The sequence below is a fragment of the Lutra lutra genome, chromosome 11 (genome assembly GCF_902655055.1).
Source record: "Lutra lutra chromosome 11, mLutLut1.2, whole genome shotgun sequence".
NCBI lineage: Eukaryota > Metazoa > Chordata > Mammalia > Carnivora > Mustelidae > Lutra > Lutra lutra.
In genome coordinates, this window is record NC_062288.1 from 59,921,037 (window position 1) to 59,935,671 (window position 14,635).

Here is a 14,635-nt window from a genome sequence, read left to right on the forward strand (position 1 = left end):
GGAAAACCTTGGTGTGGTTCTGGATTACAGTTGGACATCTCCTGGATGGCAGGTGTGTACATAGTAGGCTTTGCATGAACTCCCATCTTAAGCGGTTGTATTTGTGGGCTGTGCAGACTGGGTTGCAAACTGTGCCTCAGTTACTCCGAAAATGAAAGTACTGGCTTCTTCAAATGTTACACAGAATATATAAAATATATACCTAATATATATTCCTTATATATGTATAAAGAAGCACAGTTCTGCCTAGAACTTTGCTTCCTCTCTGGATTTTTCTACTTGGAAGAATGTTACAGTTACATTAACATATCCGTTACATTAACATATCCTCAGGATGGCCAAAAAATTGTCTTTTTGAAGAAAAAACAGAGGGCAGTGGAATTCAGGACATCTGTAAACCCTTGATACAGAAACACAGCTTGTGTTTTGCTTCCAGACAGCTATGAGCATATCTTACCTAGAATTTTTGTCCGTTTTCTACTTGCCCAAATCATGCCCTTAGCACGGCTGTGTTAGTGAGTGAGCACCCACGGGCAGACTGGGCCTTGTGTTTATGTCGAGGGGGGCCAGGCAAGGATGGCATACATTCATTTCCACGCTGGGTTCTACCATCAGGACCTACCTGCCCTGATGAGGAAACGGAACCAGTCAAGGGACAACTAACTTTTTAGAGGTGCTTCTCAAAATGCCACTCCAGATCCAGTCACGAAACAGTCTGGACACCAAGCTGGGCCATGGTGTTCTGATTCTATTTGATCTTTGCTTTCATTATTCAGACCTGAGTAAGTATAATACATGACATGCCCTTGATATAAAAACCACAACTTTCAATTTCCTACAGGCCTTAATGTTCAAACTGGGGTGTGATGAGAAAGAAAAATGGAAAAAAAAAAAACCAGAAGGCGGGGCCTGTGGGGGTGGTAATGTTAGGGTAGAAAGTAAAGCCACTCCTAGCTGTGTGGTGACACCAGATGCGACTCGCTCCTGACTGGACTCAGCATGGCTGCCCAGACAACACCTGGGATGAGTCAGGTGGGAAACACATCTTTTGACCCTCTCTATTAAAGCATGTGTGTCCAGTGTAGGCAACTGCCGAAATTTAGAAAATACAAAGGGACATAAAGAACGGATATAATCACTAATATCTGAGGTCTCCTTTCAGTATTTTCCCCATGAGAGAGATGAGACTGGATTCATCATTACTTATTTTTTTTGAAAGAAGGATTTTTTGATGGCAGGATTTTATTCCATTTCCCTATTGTTAGAAATACAGCATTTCACAAATTTGTGCTGACTATAAGTAATGTGGTGAACATGAGTTTTTGCATCCCTGGTCATATGCCTGGGATACATTTCTTGGGACAGTTATGGAGCTAAAGAATATGGACATTTTTTAAAAGTTCTGGATTATTTATTGCCAAGTTGCAGTCTAGAAAGGATGTCAGTTAAGCCAGCGCTTCTGATGGGACCCTTCGGAAAGGCAAGGAGGTTCAGATCCACTGGGAGGGGAGAATGCCTTAAGTGCCCTTCTCGGAAAACCTTCAGCAACACACCTGCCTGGTTGTGTATCTAGACATCAGAGGCCAAGTTTCCTTCATGGTGCCAAAACCGTCAGCCTTCCTCATGTAGCACAGGGACCCTTTCAGAGAAACTTCCCAGGGGACAGTGTGTTCTGTTTTCTAGTTCTTAAAACTAGCAAAATGCCTTTAGTTCTAACAACTCTAATATTAAAAAACTATCAAAGGGAAAAAAGGTCAAAGCACTAGTGGTCAGTTGGGGGGGCCCACACTGTCCTCTTCCCCATGCATTTTGCCTCTGTTCCTTTATCTTGAGAGTATCTACTTGTCCAAGACCTGTGCCTGGTGCTGAGAGGGATATATGAGCTGTATGGACCCTTGGGGTGATAAGGTAGTAAGTGCTCTCCAGTGATAAGAACGGAGCTTGTGGAAAGGTCAGGGGATAGAACTTCAGTCTATGAGTGGGGAAATCAGTCTGGGAGACTGGTGAGGGCTTCCCAGAGGAGGTGGCATTTGAGCTGTGCTGCAAGAAAGGGGAATTCAAATGAGAGGTACTGCTGGAGGAGGGGAAGGGGGCATCCTAGGCAGAGGGACTAATAAGGGAAACAGCATGGAGACTAGCTGTCCTACTGGGCCCCTCTCTCCTGCCCTACTCATGAGGAAGTCTGGAAAGTTAGATAACCTCATCTTCTGCTTCTGCAAATGCCAAGAAATGGTGAGATGAGCTGATCTGGAGTCTGTGCTCAAGAGGCCAGTGGTGGGCAAGGAGTGAGGTAAGTCTGAAGTGAGCCCTGGCTCATAAACAACATGGCGGCACTTCTGGATTCTGCCTGACCCATAGCACACCAGCTCATTAGCCCTTCCTCAAACCAATACCCAGTCCGGCAATCCCACAGTCCGTAAGATGCAGTAGTTAGCACGAGAGAACACGACTTTCCTGTGGCCAGTAACTTCCCAGCAGAAAGGTCATACTAGGGAACATGACCACACTCCTCTCAAGCCAACAGTTCAGGAGGATTGGTTACATGTTCGTCCTTGTTCCCTGTATCATGCATGACTAGGCATGCTGGCCCAGAAAACGAAACTCACACTTCCCTCATGGAAACTGGGACCACCAATCGGTGACCATGTCATTTGTCAGTCGATGGTGCTAAAGCAGGCAGCCTCCACAGCCCAGGCCTCGGTTTTCTTTTGGCCTTCAAGTCCCCATCAACCCAGATATAGACAACTGCAGGAGAAGTTGCTGGAAACGCAGGAAAAACAACAGCAAAAGACTAATGACAAGCAAACAAGTGACGGGGGTGGGGGGTGGTTGGGGAAGGCTGTGAGGAAGGAGGGAGTGCCGCCTCTTCAGCCAGAGTAAAGGTTGTGGCTTCTCCCCTTCACTCAACCCCCCCGTTTTGGGTCAGCCTCAGTCTGGGGCATTATCTGCTCCCTCCTTCAACATAGAGGACGTGCATGACCTCCTTTAAACCAGCATCTGGATGCTTGAGAGAAGGCAGCAAACAGCCCAGCCCCGAGGAACGGCTCCGTGAAGCCACAGGGAGAGACGTGGCATCTGGTGAGCAGGCAGGAATCAAGGATAGAAAACTCTTTGTCTAGCTTTCTCTACTTTGAAACAAAACAAAAAAAGAAAAGGAGAACTCTGCAATGTATGGTCTACCTTCCAGCAAAACGAGCTTGTCTGGCAATCCCTATGCTTTTCCGGCCTCCCAAAGAAACCACCTGGTTGCCTTTCCTCCTCCGCCTTCCATGTCCCTGACAGAAACCCCTGACACACTAAACGGACGCGTGCCACTCTGGGTCCCGTTCTGCCCCAGCAGCTCCCGTGCCCCAAGTGGATCCTCACACCTCCGCCAGGGTGTCTTGGTTTTAAATACAGCACATTCAGACTTTCCAGAGATTCCATGAGAACGTGGTCGCCTAGTTTCCGTAGGCAAAGCCCTGGCCACTTTTAGATCAGCAGCTGGTACAAAAATTACTGAAATAGTTTTTTGTTTGGTTTGTTTGGTTTAGTGTTCAGAAACATGCATGTTTCTGATGCATTATGAGAAATGCCTCTGCTATTACGACACATCTTTCAAGCCTTTTTAAAAAAAGTCCGTCTGGGGCGCCTGGGTGGCTCAGTGGGTTAAGCCGCTGCCTTTGGCTCAGGTCATGATCTCAGGGTCCTGGGATCGAGTCCCGCATCGGGCTCTCTGCTCAGCAGGGAGCCTGCTTCCCTTCCTCTCTCTCTGCCTGCCTCTCTGTCTACTTGTGATCTCTCTCTCTGTCAAATAAATAAATAAAATCTTTAAAAAAAAAAAAAAAAAGTCAGTCTGCTGAGCTATGGGTAAATTAGCATATCGTCAAATGTACCACGTCGGTTCCTGATTTTTCTGTCTCCCAGTTGGGAGTTTTTAAAAGAGTTGCTAACACCTCAAGAGAAAGCGTGCACATTTGCTTTTTAAGTTGCCCTCTGGACAGACCCTTGAACGTTGTTGTCTCTTTCACTGTTTTGTTCCTTTGAGTTTCCTTAACAGAAAATTTAGTGTCCCTGGCCGCTCTTGACACCCAGTCAGCCTCTCAAAGACACGGGTTCTGTGTCCACTATTACGGACAGGGAGCTGAAGTGGGCGGTTTGGTGAGAAAAATACCAAAGCCCCCTTTTCTCCTGGTCTTTCATGCCAGTGGTGGGGCTGTGGGGAAGGGAGCAAGAGCTTCCTCTGCTGAAAGCTGAGAACCCTACGTCTACCCCTTTGAAGATTTCAAGGTCATCCTCTGTGAGCCGCCTGCATAGCCGACACTGGGGAAGTATGGCAAATATATGGGCGACACACTTTGATATCTGATAGGACGGGAGTCTGAAGAACATCAAAGACACGATCCTGCCACCAAACCCTTCTTTTGACCTAGAGCTCCCACCTGGATCAGCAAAAGGGAAAGCCCCACCAAACCCCCAGAAACCAGGGGCCTGCCTGTCCCCCAGGCCCGTGTCTCCGCGAAGACCAGGCGCATGGAGGGCCCAGGAGAGGAAGGCGTCAGAAGCGAGAGGCTGCTCCCCAGTGTAGGCCTGCCCCTTTCCGCACAGTGAATGCAGTTAATGCCAGGTGAGGCGGTCCTGCTTTTACCTTGTATCTCTTTTTGCATCCGGGAACTGGGCAGGCAAAAGGCTTCTCCTCGCCTCCGTTCATGCACATGGAGCTGAGGATGGCTTCAGAGCTAATGGCGCTCTCCGTGGTCCAGGACTCATCGCTGTCCGACTCCTCGTAATCCACCTCCTCCTCATCGTACTCACTGCCTGTGGGGCCAGAGAAGAGCAAGGACAGTTAGCAGCGGCCCTGGCCCCTGGTCCCCTCCAGTGTGCACCCCCTGCATCCCCCAGGGCAGAAGGAACGGCAGTGACCAGATGGGCAGCTCCTAGGCACAAAGGGACCACCCTGGGGGCAGAGGCCAGATGAAGGGTTTCTCTAGGGCTCAAGCAGGGCTGGGAATTCTCTGAGCAAGAGCGTGGAAACTGGGGCAGGCCAGTGTGTCACCGCAGAGGGGCTGCACAGCCTCTGGAACCCAAACCACAGATACCCAAGGCTGATGGACACCCCTGCCCCGACACGGACAACGCTGTGTCTGACACGCCGGTGCACAGGAGTCTGTCCCAGAGTTTCATGCTCATCGGCCTAGTAAATGCAAAAGTCTGTGGAGGGGATTACATTCTACACTTATCAGGTATCTGCATTTCGGTGGGAATTCCTCTCAAATCTTTTTCTTTATAGCTAAAGCTAAGAAGACCATGAGAAACTTTGGAACTAAAAGGGGCTTACCCCAAGCTCGGGGGCAGCGGGGACAGACATCCTGAGGCTCTGAGCCAAGCTCATGGTCAGAATACCAGGTTCTAGCTCACAGAAGGCCAAGTAACTCCGACCATGTCTGTCACCCAGGGACGGACACCTGTCTCCCTGGCTATACCCAGCATTCCCTGGGAGGGCGGGCTGCCCCATCCCAGCTCAGATCGGAGGAGAGGATTCACTTGTATTCCCAAGCTTAAGAGCTCTGCTCAGAAAGGAGTTAAAAATTTTGACTTCACGGACTTCTGTTAAGGATGGTGGGGATGGAGAACCACTTTGACAAGCAGCCGCTTTTTTTTGCTCTTTTTTTAGTGAGGCCCAAAGCCATTTATTTTGAGCTCTTGCACAATACAACCCTGAAGGACATAATTCTACAGATCATAAACAGTGTAAATATGTTGACAAGTCTTAATGCATTTACAAGCCCTGTGGAATAAATAGGAATTATAGCACAACATTAATAAGAATTATATGGTAGCAATTACAGTTGTGAAATTCATCCCCCAGGTGTGAGGCTAAATGGCACCAGGAGCCTGCCTGGGTGCTTCGTGGTCTGTCTCTGCTACATCAATTATTTCAACACCAAATATTGGCATTTTTATTGGGTTTCATTTTAATAGGCATTAATAAGATTGTTTCAAGAGCCCACTGAGCCAGGCACAAGGACGCCGGCCCCTGAAGCGAACACTTAAAAGGACCTAGGAAGGAAGGAAGGGACCTCAAGTTGACCGCCTCTTGTGTTTTGGGCACATCCCATGCATCATCTCATGCAACAGGCCAGCGGCCCTGGGAGGTGGGGAGGACTGTCACTTCCCTGAACACGAGGAAACTGAGTCCGGAGAGGTTCAAGAGCTTACGAACTTTCAGTTGGCTATTTGGGGGTACTGCTTCTCTCCTGTCTGCTTCCTGGCTGCTAAAGCCAGCAGCAATCCGAGGGGTCCCTTTCGACCTCCTTTGAGTTGCTGGTTCTCCACCATCTACCACTCAGATGGAATTCGGGGCGGTCTTGAAACGGGTTTTGAAACCCATTTAGAAACTCTTGGATGGTACAGAAAAAGCCAGTTTGGTAAAAGGAGGTTTTGGAATTAAATGTGGGTTTCCATAACTCCGCCGTGTTCGGCTGTAGCCCCAGAAAGAAGAGACCCAGTTCGGAAAGGTTTGTACGAGACAAAGCAGGGGTGTCCTCGGCCATGCTTCCGAGTCTGTGAGCAAATTTCGAGATCTGTTTTTAAGTAGGGCATTGTTTAGGACAGTTTGCTCTTAAACAAATGCCACATGCTGGTGTCCTTTAAATTGCTTGTTAGAAAACTATAAATGCTATTTCACAAAGCTCCTCCAGCAGGACTTCAGAAAGTTAGAATGACTAATTTACCCATCTAATTGGGCTAATCTGTGAACCTGAATACCAGGAACCATGCAACATTTACAACTGGGTGGGGGGTGGTGCTCAGACCAAGGGAGGCTTAATAAAGCCCAGCAGAAGATAAAACTTCAAAACTCCACTGGATCAAAAGGAGCCAGACCCCGAGGGCTTGATGCTATGGACACAGTCGCCTGGAAACCATGCGGCATCCAGCCCCTAGTGGGGCAGGTTGGGGGACCACACAGTCCATCCGAGTCAGGATGCACTTCCCTGGCTACCTGGGCCACCTGCTCCAGGCACTGCTGTGCTACAAGATCCTCTGGGTACTCTGGGTAACTGTCCCCTGGGTGGGGGCTCAAAAATGACCTGCTTGTACTTAATTCTGTCCTGTAACAAAGAGTTGTGTGTAGACCTGGGTTCACGTCTCACGCATGTCAGATGGGTGACCAGCTCCCGTCATCCACTTTCTCGTCTCTGAAATGGGCACAAATCTCTTCCTTGCAGTTTAAGAATTAGAATTCACGTCTAGAGAACATCAGACACAGGAGAGCCTGCCCACAGTAAGTGCTCAGAAAATGGAGGACAGCATAACGTCGTTTTTATAATGGATGGATGTATGGATTACATGTACGGATTACATATATCTTCTAAAGAAAGGCCTCTTGTGAAACCAGACAAAAACTAACATAATTCTGAAAGACATGGGAAGCTCCACTACAAGAAATACAAGCGGGACTTCACATCAAGACGGGCTGTGCTGGCCCTGGTCTGCTACTGACAAGCTCTGGGACCCCGGCAAGGGATGTCACCTCTCTGATCTTTAGGCTCCTCACCTGTAACATGGGCAACACTACCAACCAGCTCTAAAGCTCGTGCTGAAGCATAACTGAATTCCGACTTCTAAAGCAATATACTTAGGACCGTGCCTGGCATATGGTGAGCATTAAAGGAGCATTTGGTACATAAATGAGTCAAAGGTCACAAGGGCAGTTTCCTTATTTTACCCAGTGTTCCTTTGTTCTGGGGCGCGGGGGGTGGGATTCACTGTTTTCAAACAGAACAGTGTGTGCAGGGGCTCTGCTGCTTATCTTAACCGTCCCCCACACGTCTGCCCGTCCCCAAACAGCCGGGAGCAGCTGGGGAGCCCGGCCTCCTCCCCAGCTGCCGCCTTCCACTCTGCGGCCAGGGCCCGCGGCAGGTGGAGACAGGCTGCACAGGGCTCCAGAGCCACACATGTGCATGGGGCCGGCCCCTGCCTGGTGTTCACATCTGGAAAACAGGCCGGGGGTGTCCGGCATTAAACATCTGCAGACAACAACCACGCTTCGTCTGCTTTCAAACATCCTGGAACTCCAGGAAGGGCTTGCCCCAAACTGGTTACCTCTGCAGTTACAGAAACAGCCTACAGGAGAAGGAGCCGGGCCCATACCAGCAGGCAGACGGATGACAAGGGAACAAATGAGTTTGTTATGAGCCACCACCACCCAGAATCCATCAATGGCAACTTTTTGCGTAATTTTCTAAAGGGGTGTGTGTGTGTGTGTGTGTGTGTGTGTATCTAAAGATTTTATTTGGCAGAGAGAGAGATCACAAGTAGGCAGAGAGGCAGGGAGAGAGAGGGGAAGCAGGCTCCCTGCTGAGCAGAGAGCCCGATGCGGGGCTCCATCCCAGGACCCTGAGATCATGACCTAAGCTGAAGGCAGAGGCTTAACCCACTGAGCCACCCCATTCTATTTCCTTGGTGTAAAAGAGGGGGTAAAGGAAGAAGAAAAAAAAAGCCAAACCAACAGGTACCTATCGTTGTGACTGGGGCAGGGAATGGGGAGGAGAGGATTCTGTGAGTCAGGCGGAATCAAGCCCTCCGGGCCCAGAGCAGATAGGTGTCCTGCAAGGCTCTGCTAGGGATTGCGCAGGGTCCTAGAATCCAAATTCCGACAGGAGAAGGGCCACCAAAGGCCAGTGGTTGGTGCAGGGGACCCCCCTTCTCAGGGTTCCCAGCCTCAGAACTCAGAGCGGGAAAAGGTCATGCTATAGTGTGTCCTCTTTAAGTGGTATCTTCCCTTCTCCCCACTCTCCCTCTCTCCCCTCTACAAGGCAGCCCCAGATCCCGGCAAGGGTCCTATGGAAAGGGGCTCGGTATTCAGTCACAGAACAGAAAAACACCTGCTGTGTGCCTTCAGCCCCTCCCAATACCTCCCTCATGTTGTGAAGGGCCCAGAGGAAGGCTTCCTCACAATGAAAGAGAAAGCCTACAGACCCTAATTAAGAAAAACAGATGAAAGCCACGGGCCAGTTGCATGGCTTCCAGCAGTGGCCCTGTGTGGGCTGGGCAGTGCCACCAGGAAGTGGACAAGCTGGGAAACGTGGCCCCTGCATTCTGAACCAAACATCAGTTGGCCTGGTGGGATTTCTCTGCCAAACCCATGGTTCTCTATTAGAAGATACACCCCGATGATCTGCATCTCAACAGGGCCCTGACAGGGAGGAGCCTGGACCTGCTGGGCACGCAGATGGAGCTCAGCCCAAGCAGCCTCTGTCTTAAGACGGTCACAGCTTTTGCTCCAGCAGCAACGCCCCATGGTGGGGAGGGTCTGTCCCAACACGAGCTCCCCCAGGGGACATGTTCATTTCAGTGCGCAAATGGGCAGAAGGAGACGGTTTTAGAAAGGCACTGTTGACACGAGCACGGCCTGCTTTTGGCTATAGCCTCCTGTTAAGTCATTTGCTCCCCAAATTCCATAGGCTTAAACCTGTGTTTGCTTAGATTTTTCTTTTTAAAGATTTTATTTTAATTAATTATTAATTTGAGAGAGCATGAGCCGGGAGAAAAGAAGAGGCAGAAGCTGGCTCCCCCGTGAGCAAGGAGTCCCACGTGGGACTCGATCCCAGGACCCGGAGATCACGACCTGAGCTGAAGGCAGACGCTTAACCCACTAAGTCTCCCAGGCGCCCCTTATTTGGATTTCTTAATGAAAACTGTAGCTAAGAAGCAGCAAGTTTTGTTTTACACATGCTCTTCTGGAACCTGAAAGCGCTGGGAGCTGGCTCTGCCATCAAGGATGGGATGCGCTTTTCTCAAGACCAACCTCTGCTTCTCTGTTTTAACGGAGGGCAGAGCGGGGCTTTGGGAAGTGAGGCCACCTGGCTAGAAACAGGCTGGCCGCACTGGGACTTGGGGATTTGGTCCCCAAGTCTGTCTCCTTGTTTTCAAACCGAGTATCCTCTGCATGAGGGAGATTGAGATGGGACACACAGAACGGAGCCCTGTGAATCCTGGAGAGGAGGGAAGACGGACACATGACACACAGACCTGCGGGGAGCCATGGGCTGTGCCTTGGACACCGAGCGGCGGGACCCGGCTCTCCTGGGCATTCGATCAGGCTCTTCTCTTAGACATTATGAATTTTAAATAACACATGGCAATGTCAGAGTTTCTCTAAGGAAACGTAATTTCACCATGCACTGTCCCACACACACGCTAGCCACCATTGCCGCCCCATGGGCGGAGTTTTCTACTGTCACTGTGCCCAGCAGCGCCGTCCCCATGTGGGGCGGAGCTGGGCGGGACAGCAGCTCCCCATGTGGGGCGGAGCTGGGCGGGACAGCAGCTCCGACAGGCAGCCCCCAGAGCACAACCTGGCAGACAGGATTTCATGAGAAGACAATTACGTTCTGCAGGATTGCCAGGAAAAGCTTACTGGTTGTCAGCAAAGGAAGTAAAACCCCTATCCGGTCTCACGAATCACGTGCGATCACAAGGTGGTCTGGCGCCTCTTCACACACATGCAGATTCGCCCGCCTGGACCCACATCACCGCCCAGGAGCCCTGCTGAGCGCCTCTACCAACCTTGCTGTCACTCGCCCCAGGAGCCCCCTGAAATCCTGTCTACCTCCTTCCAACCTCTGCTCACCGGCCCTCTGCTCACCCCGTTACTCTGTGCACGTGGCCTGCTCTCCATTTCAGCCCTTCTAGTAGTCTCATTCCTTGTATTCATAAACATAAAACACTGACATACAGATAGATAAAAATAAGTCAACCTTTTCCAGAAACCCAACATGCCACATTTTTCCTATAATCCAGATCATTAATATTCATGCAAAAGTGATAACTGCAGTGACAGCAAATTAAAACTCTCCTGGGGTGTCAAATTCTGGCAAATACATTAGCTAAGAGATGCCTCTCTGCCTTATAGATTTATCATTATAAATTAGCTTTAACTGGTACTGACCCACTTTATCAGAGCTGCAGCAGCAACAGTCGAAATGAACTGGCGACATCACGATTTCCTTGGAAGGTAGGCTGAAGGCTCCGGGGACACGGGCCAAGCCTTGAAAATGCTTGACCTCCTCGCTGCTGGCCTCAGCTCATTCCTGGAATGGCACTCTCCCCCATGTGCTCCTGAACTGCGGAAAGGGTCCTGGCTCTCGAAGCCCGACATTCCCTTTCCCTCCGAGGACTCAACCCCTTCTCGCTCATCTGGAGGTGCTTGGTCATTATCTTTGATAATGTGCCCAGGGCTCTGCTTGCCCTTAAGGAGCCAACAACATGTGTTTGTTGAATGAATTAATGGGGAATAGAACTCATGGGTTCTAGTAGTAGAAGGGGACCCAAGATTACACAGTTTGTACTCTATGACCTTTTCTTGACTTAGAAAAAAAGCGAATATATTACATTACCTGCCAGCTTAAGCCTCTCCAGCGGCTTCCCATACTGAGCAGAAACCCAATGCCTCTACCATTTAAGTATTTAAGCCTTGAAATATCTTAAAAACAGACAAATCAGACAAATGATCGCAATGACTATAAAACCTACATTTCATTCTTAACAGAAGTTAGTCCTATAGATTTGTTTTTTCATGATTTTCAACCTTAGCTTTGACCTTCCTGGGGTTACCAGAACCTGGCAAGACCTACAAGAAACAAAAGCTGATGCTGACCAACGGAAGGGAGGGTTTCTGAGTTACTGACCCGCTGACGCTCGGTCAGGGTCAAGAGCGAGCCTCCATTTCCCGGGATGGATGCCTGGGGTCTTCACTCAAGCTTCACTTGCTCAACAGGCAGGATTTTTTAAAGCCCCCGTCTTTCTTATGACATCATGTCTTCAATACAATGACTAGGGCCACTGGAGCTGGCATCTCCTGGGGAAAGGGATTCTGTCCCAAGGCACATGGCTCCTTCTGGCATTGTGCAACCCTCCCTGGCGCAGACCCCCTTCCTGCCATTTGTGACAGGCTCAATCTTGTCGCAGTTCCTACTTTTCCTGCAACTTCAGGGCTTACTCATAACTCCCTGCCAATCTGCTGATGGCGATGCAGAAAAAGAACACCTGTATTTTGTACACAGCCAGCCACTTTACAGAACACAATATCACATATGCTAGTGTGCCCCGGGCATAGGTGAGAAGCAGAACCACTCTCTGTTATTTCCACGTTCTTCTATTACAGATACTTTTGGACACACTTTACATTAACTTCTCCACGTTTGGTACCATTTTGGACTCATTTCACAGATTCTATTTATCACCAGTCATCATCTTATTCTTCGATGCTTAAATGACTACAGCTTGGCCGCTGGAAGCCCTTTCAGGTGGTCTCCTGGCTTTACAGTGTCTTCTGTTATTAGTTTTTAACTTATATTTTCTTCTCTTTGATCAAAGTTATCATTGCATACAGTGAAAAGTTGGATGGATATTTCTTTGTGGCTGACAATGAAAAAGAGGGGTCCTCTGTCTTATCTTCCCTCTGCCCACTCCACCCCCTCCCCACGTTTACATCTCTCAACCTGGGATTCACCTCATGGCTTCCGAACAACACGAGTCTACCGCTCCTTGTTGATATTCCATTTTGGATCCCTACTGACTATGCAAGTTAAGAATTTTGGTCTTTGGGGCACCTGGCTGGTTCAGTAAATGGAGCGTGTGACTTGATCCTGGGGTTGTGGACTAGAGCCTCACATTGGCTGTTGCAATTATTTAAAAAGGTAAAATCTTAAAAAAAATTTTTTTTGGTCTTTTACACACATCCAAGCCTGCACTGTACTTCCCCTTCTAGGAGGATTTCATCATGACACTAGGTTTCACCGCTGTCCTATGTCTGCACTGTCACGATGACACTGGCCCACTCAGTGAACTGTGACATTTTTGTTGCCCTAGGAGCGCATTTCTGGAGCCTCAGTGTCCTCCTCACCACCCTCATTGTCATAAGGGCAGTGTCCACTAACTTGGGCTCCCCATGTTCCATTTATTCATGTAAACCTCACGACAATGCTGAGAATGCTACTAGGATTATCTTCATATTACCTAAAACAGAGGCTCAGAGAGGCAGAGTGCCTGGTCTGAGGTTGCAAAGCTTTTCTATGGTAGAGCAAGAGTCCCACCCTGCTGTCTGGATCCAGAGGCCGTGTTCCCCAACAGTATACTGCACTGCTCACTTGAATCTGTCCCAGCCTCAGCTCAAACATCACCACCTCCAAGAAGCCAGCCCCGATTATCCAACTAGTTTGGCAGGCACAATGTCCTCCACACTGAGCACGTCTAGCTTTCTAAATGATCTTGTTCTTGTCTTTGTTAGCTTTCTTCCTCACTAGGAAGTAAGCCCCACATCACTGAGTTCCTGGAGTCCTTAAAGGTGCCTCGCACACAGTAGGCACTCAATATGTATTTGCTGAACAAACAAACGAAAGGCAAGGGCAATGACATCAGGCTTCCTGACATCCAAGCCATGTTGCCCAACCAGCTGGTGATATTCGCTGGGGAGGAAAGGGGCATGGGGGCACAGTGAAGATACAAAGTATTTAGGGATTGGAGATGTAGGCTCTGCCGCCTAATGGCAAATGAGGTGCACAGATCTAATTGCCTGTCGCCTGCATCTGTGTGGCTATTTTTTTTTAAGATTTTATTTTTAAGTAATCGCTACACCCAACATGGGGCTTGAACTTACGACCCTGAGATCGAGAGTTGGACGCTCCACTGACTGAGCCAGCCAGGCGCCCCACTCTGTGTTTTTTGACAAAGTCGAAAGGGTTACAGGCGGCTGCACTTCCCACCAGTACACTGACAAAGAGGGGAGCCCTGGAGAAATGCTCAGGCTTCCCCCCCCCAAAAAACCTGCCAGCGTTGTAAACAGAGCGTAGACTCCGCCAGGAGGGCACAGCACTGCCTGCCACTGGCTACCGCGGTGTGACTGCCTCGGGGGCGAGGGCTGAGGGATGCGCGGAGCAGGTGGTGACACTGGCCCCCTTCATCCTCCATGGGCGGGGGGATGTCACTCTAACCCCATGGGCTGTGCCTTATTTGAGGTCAAGATCAAGGCTGTAGCAATCAGCATCTTCTAAAAATTGGAAATTAAGATTTTAAAGCCATTCCATGAGGCAAGAGTGAGTCTGTATTTGAATAGGCACAGTCTCAGAAAAAGATGAAAAGAAACAAACGCATAGGAAAACTGGCCCCTTTCTCACTAACCCTTCATTGTTATGTCTCTTGAACCTTTGCTTTTATTCACTTGGAGGCTTTGGAGAAGCATTTTGTACTTTTTTGTGACCTACTTGTTCCTAGCTCTGATTTCATCATTCCCACATCCCCCCACGCCACCTGGAAAGGGTCCTCTTGCCAATTCAGAGCTCCCACGGGCATCTCTCTCTGGGCACCCAGTCTCCCAGCTCTCAATCTTGGTCGGAGGAGAAAGAAACTGCTTCCAGAACAAAACAAAAAAATACCATCTCCTTTCTTGTCCCCGGCTCTAGGCTATTTTTCAGGGAAAATGAGTAATAAGAGATGATGTCTTATATACCCAAAACAAGGGTAACAGTGTGTGTCAACTGTAGGAAAAAAAAAATGACATCTCTTTAGTACAGCACAGATTTCAGCAACATCCACCTCTTCTGGTAGCTCGTCCCCAGTTAGGAGTTCCACTCTTTCGCCTTTCAGGGGTGGG

The 14,635-nt window shown here is 49.2% G+C and overlaps 1 protein-coding gene across 1 annotated transcript in view; it reads right to left on the reverse strand.

Moving 5' to 3' along the window:
• JAZF1 (JAZF zinc finger 1) overlaps positions 1-14,635 on the reverse strand; it is a 320,585-nt gene that overhangs the window by 355 nt on the left and 305,595 nt on the right. The window contains exon 4 of the mRNA XM_047696119.1: positions 4,628-4,797. Coding sequence (XP_047552075.1) covers positions 4,628-4,797 — 170 coding nt within the window. The remainder of the gene's footprint in view (positions 1-4,627; positions 4,798-14,635) is intronic.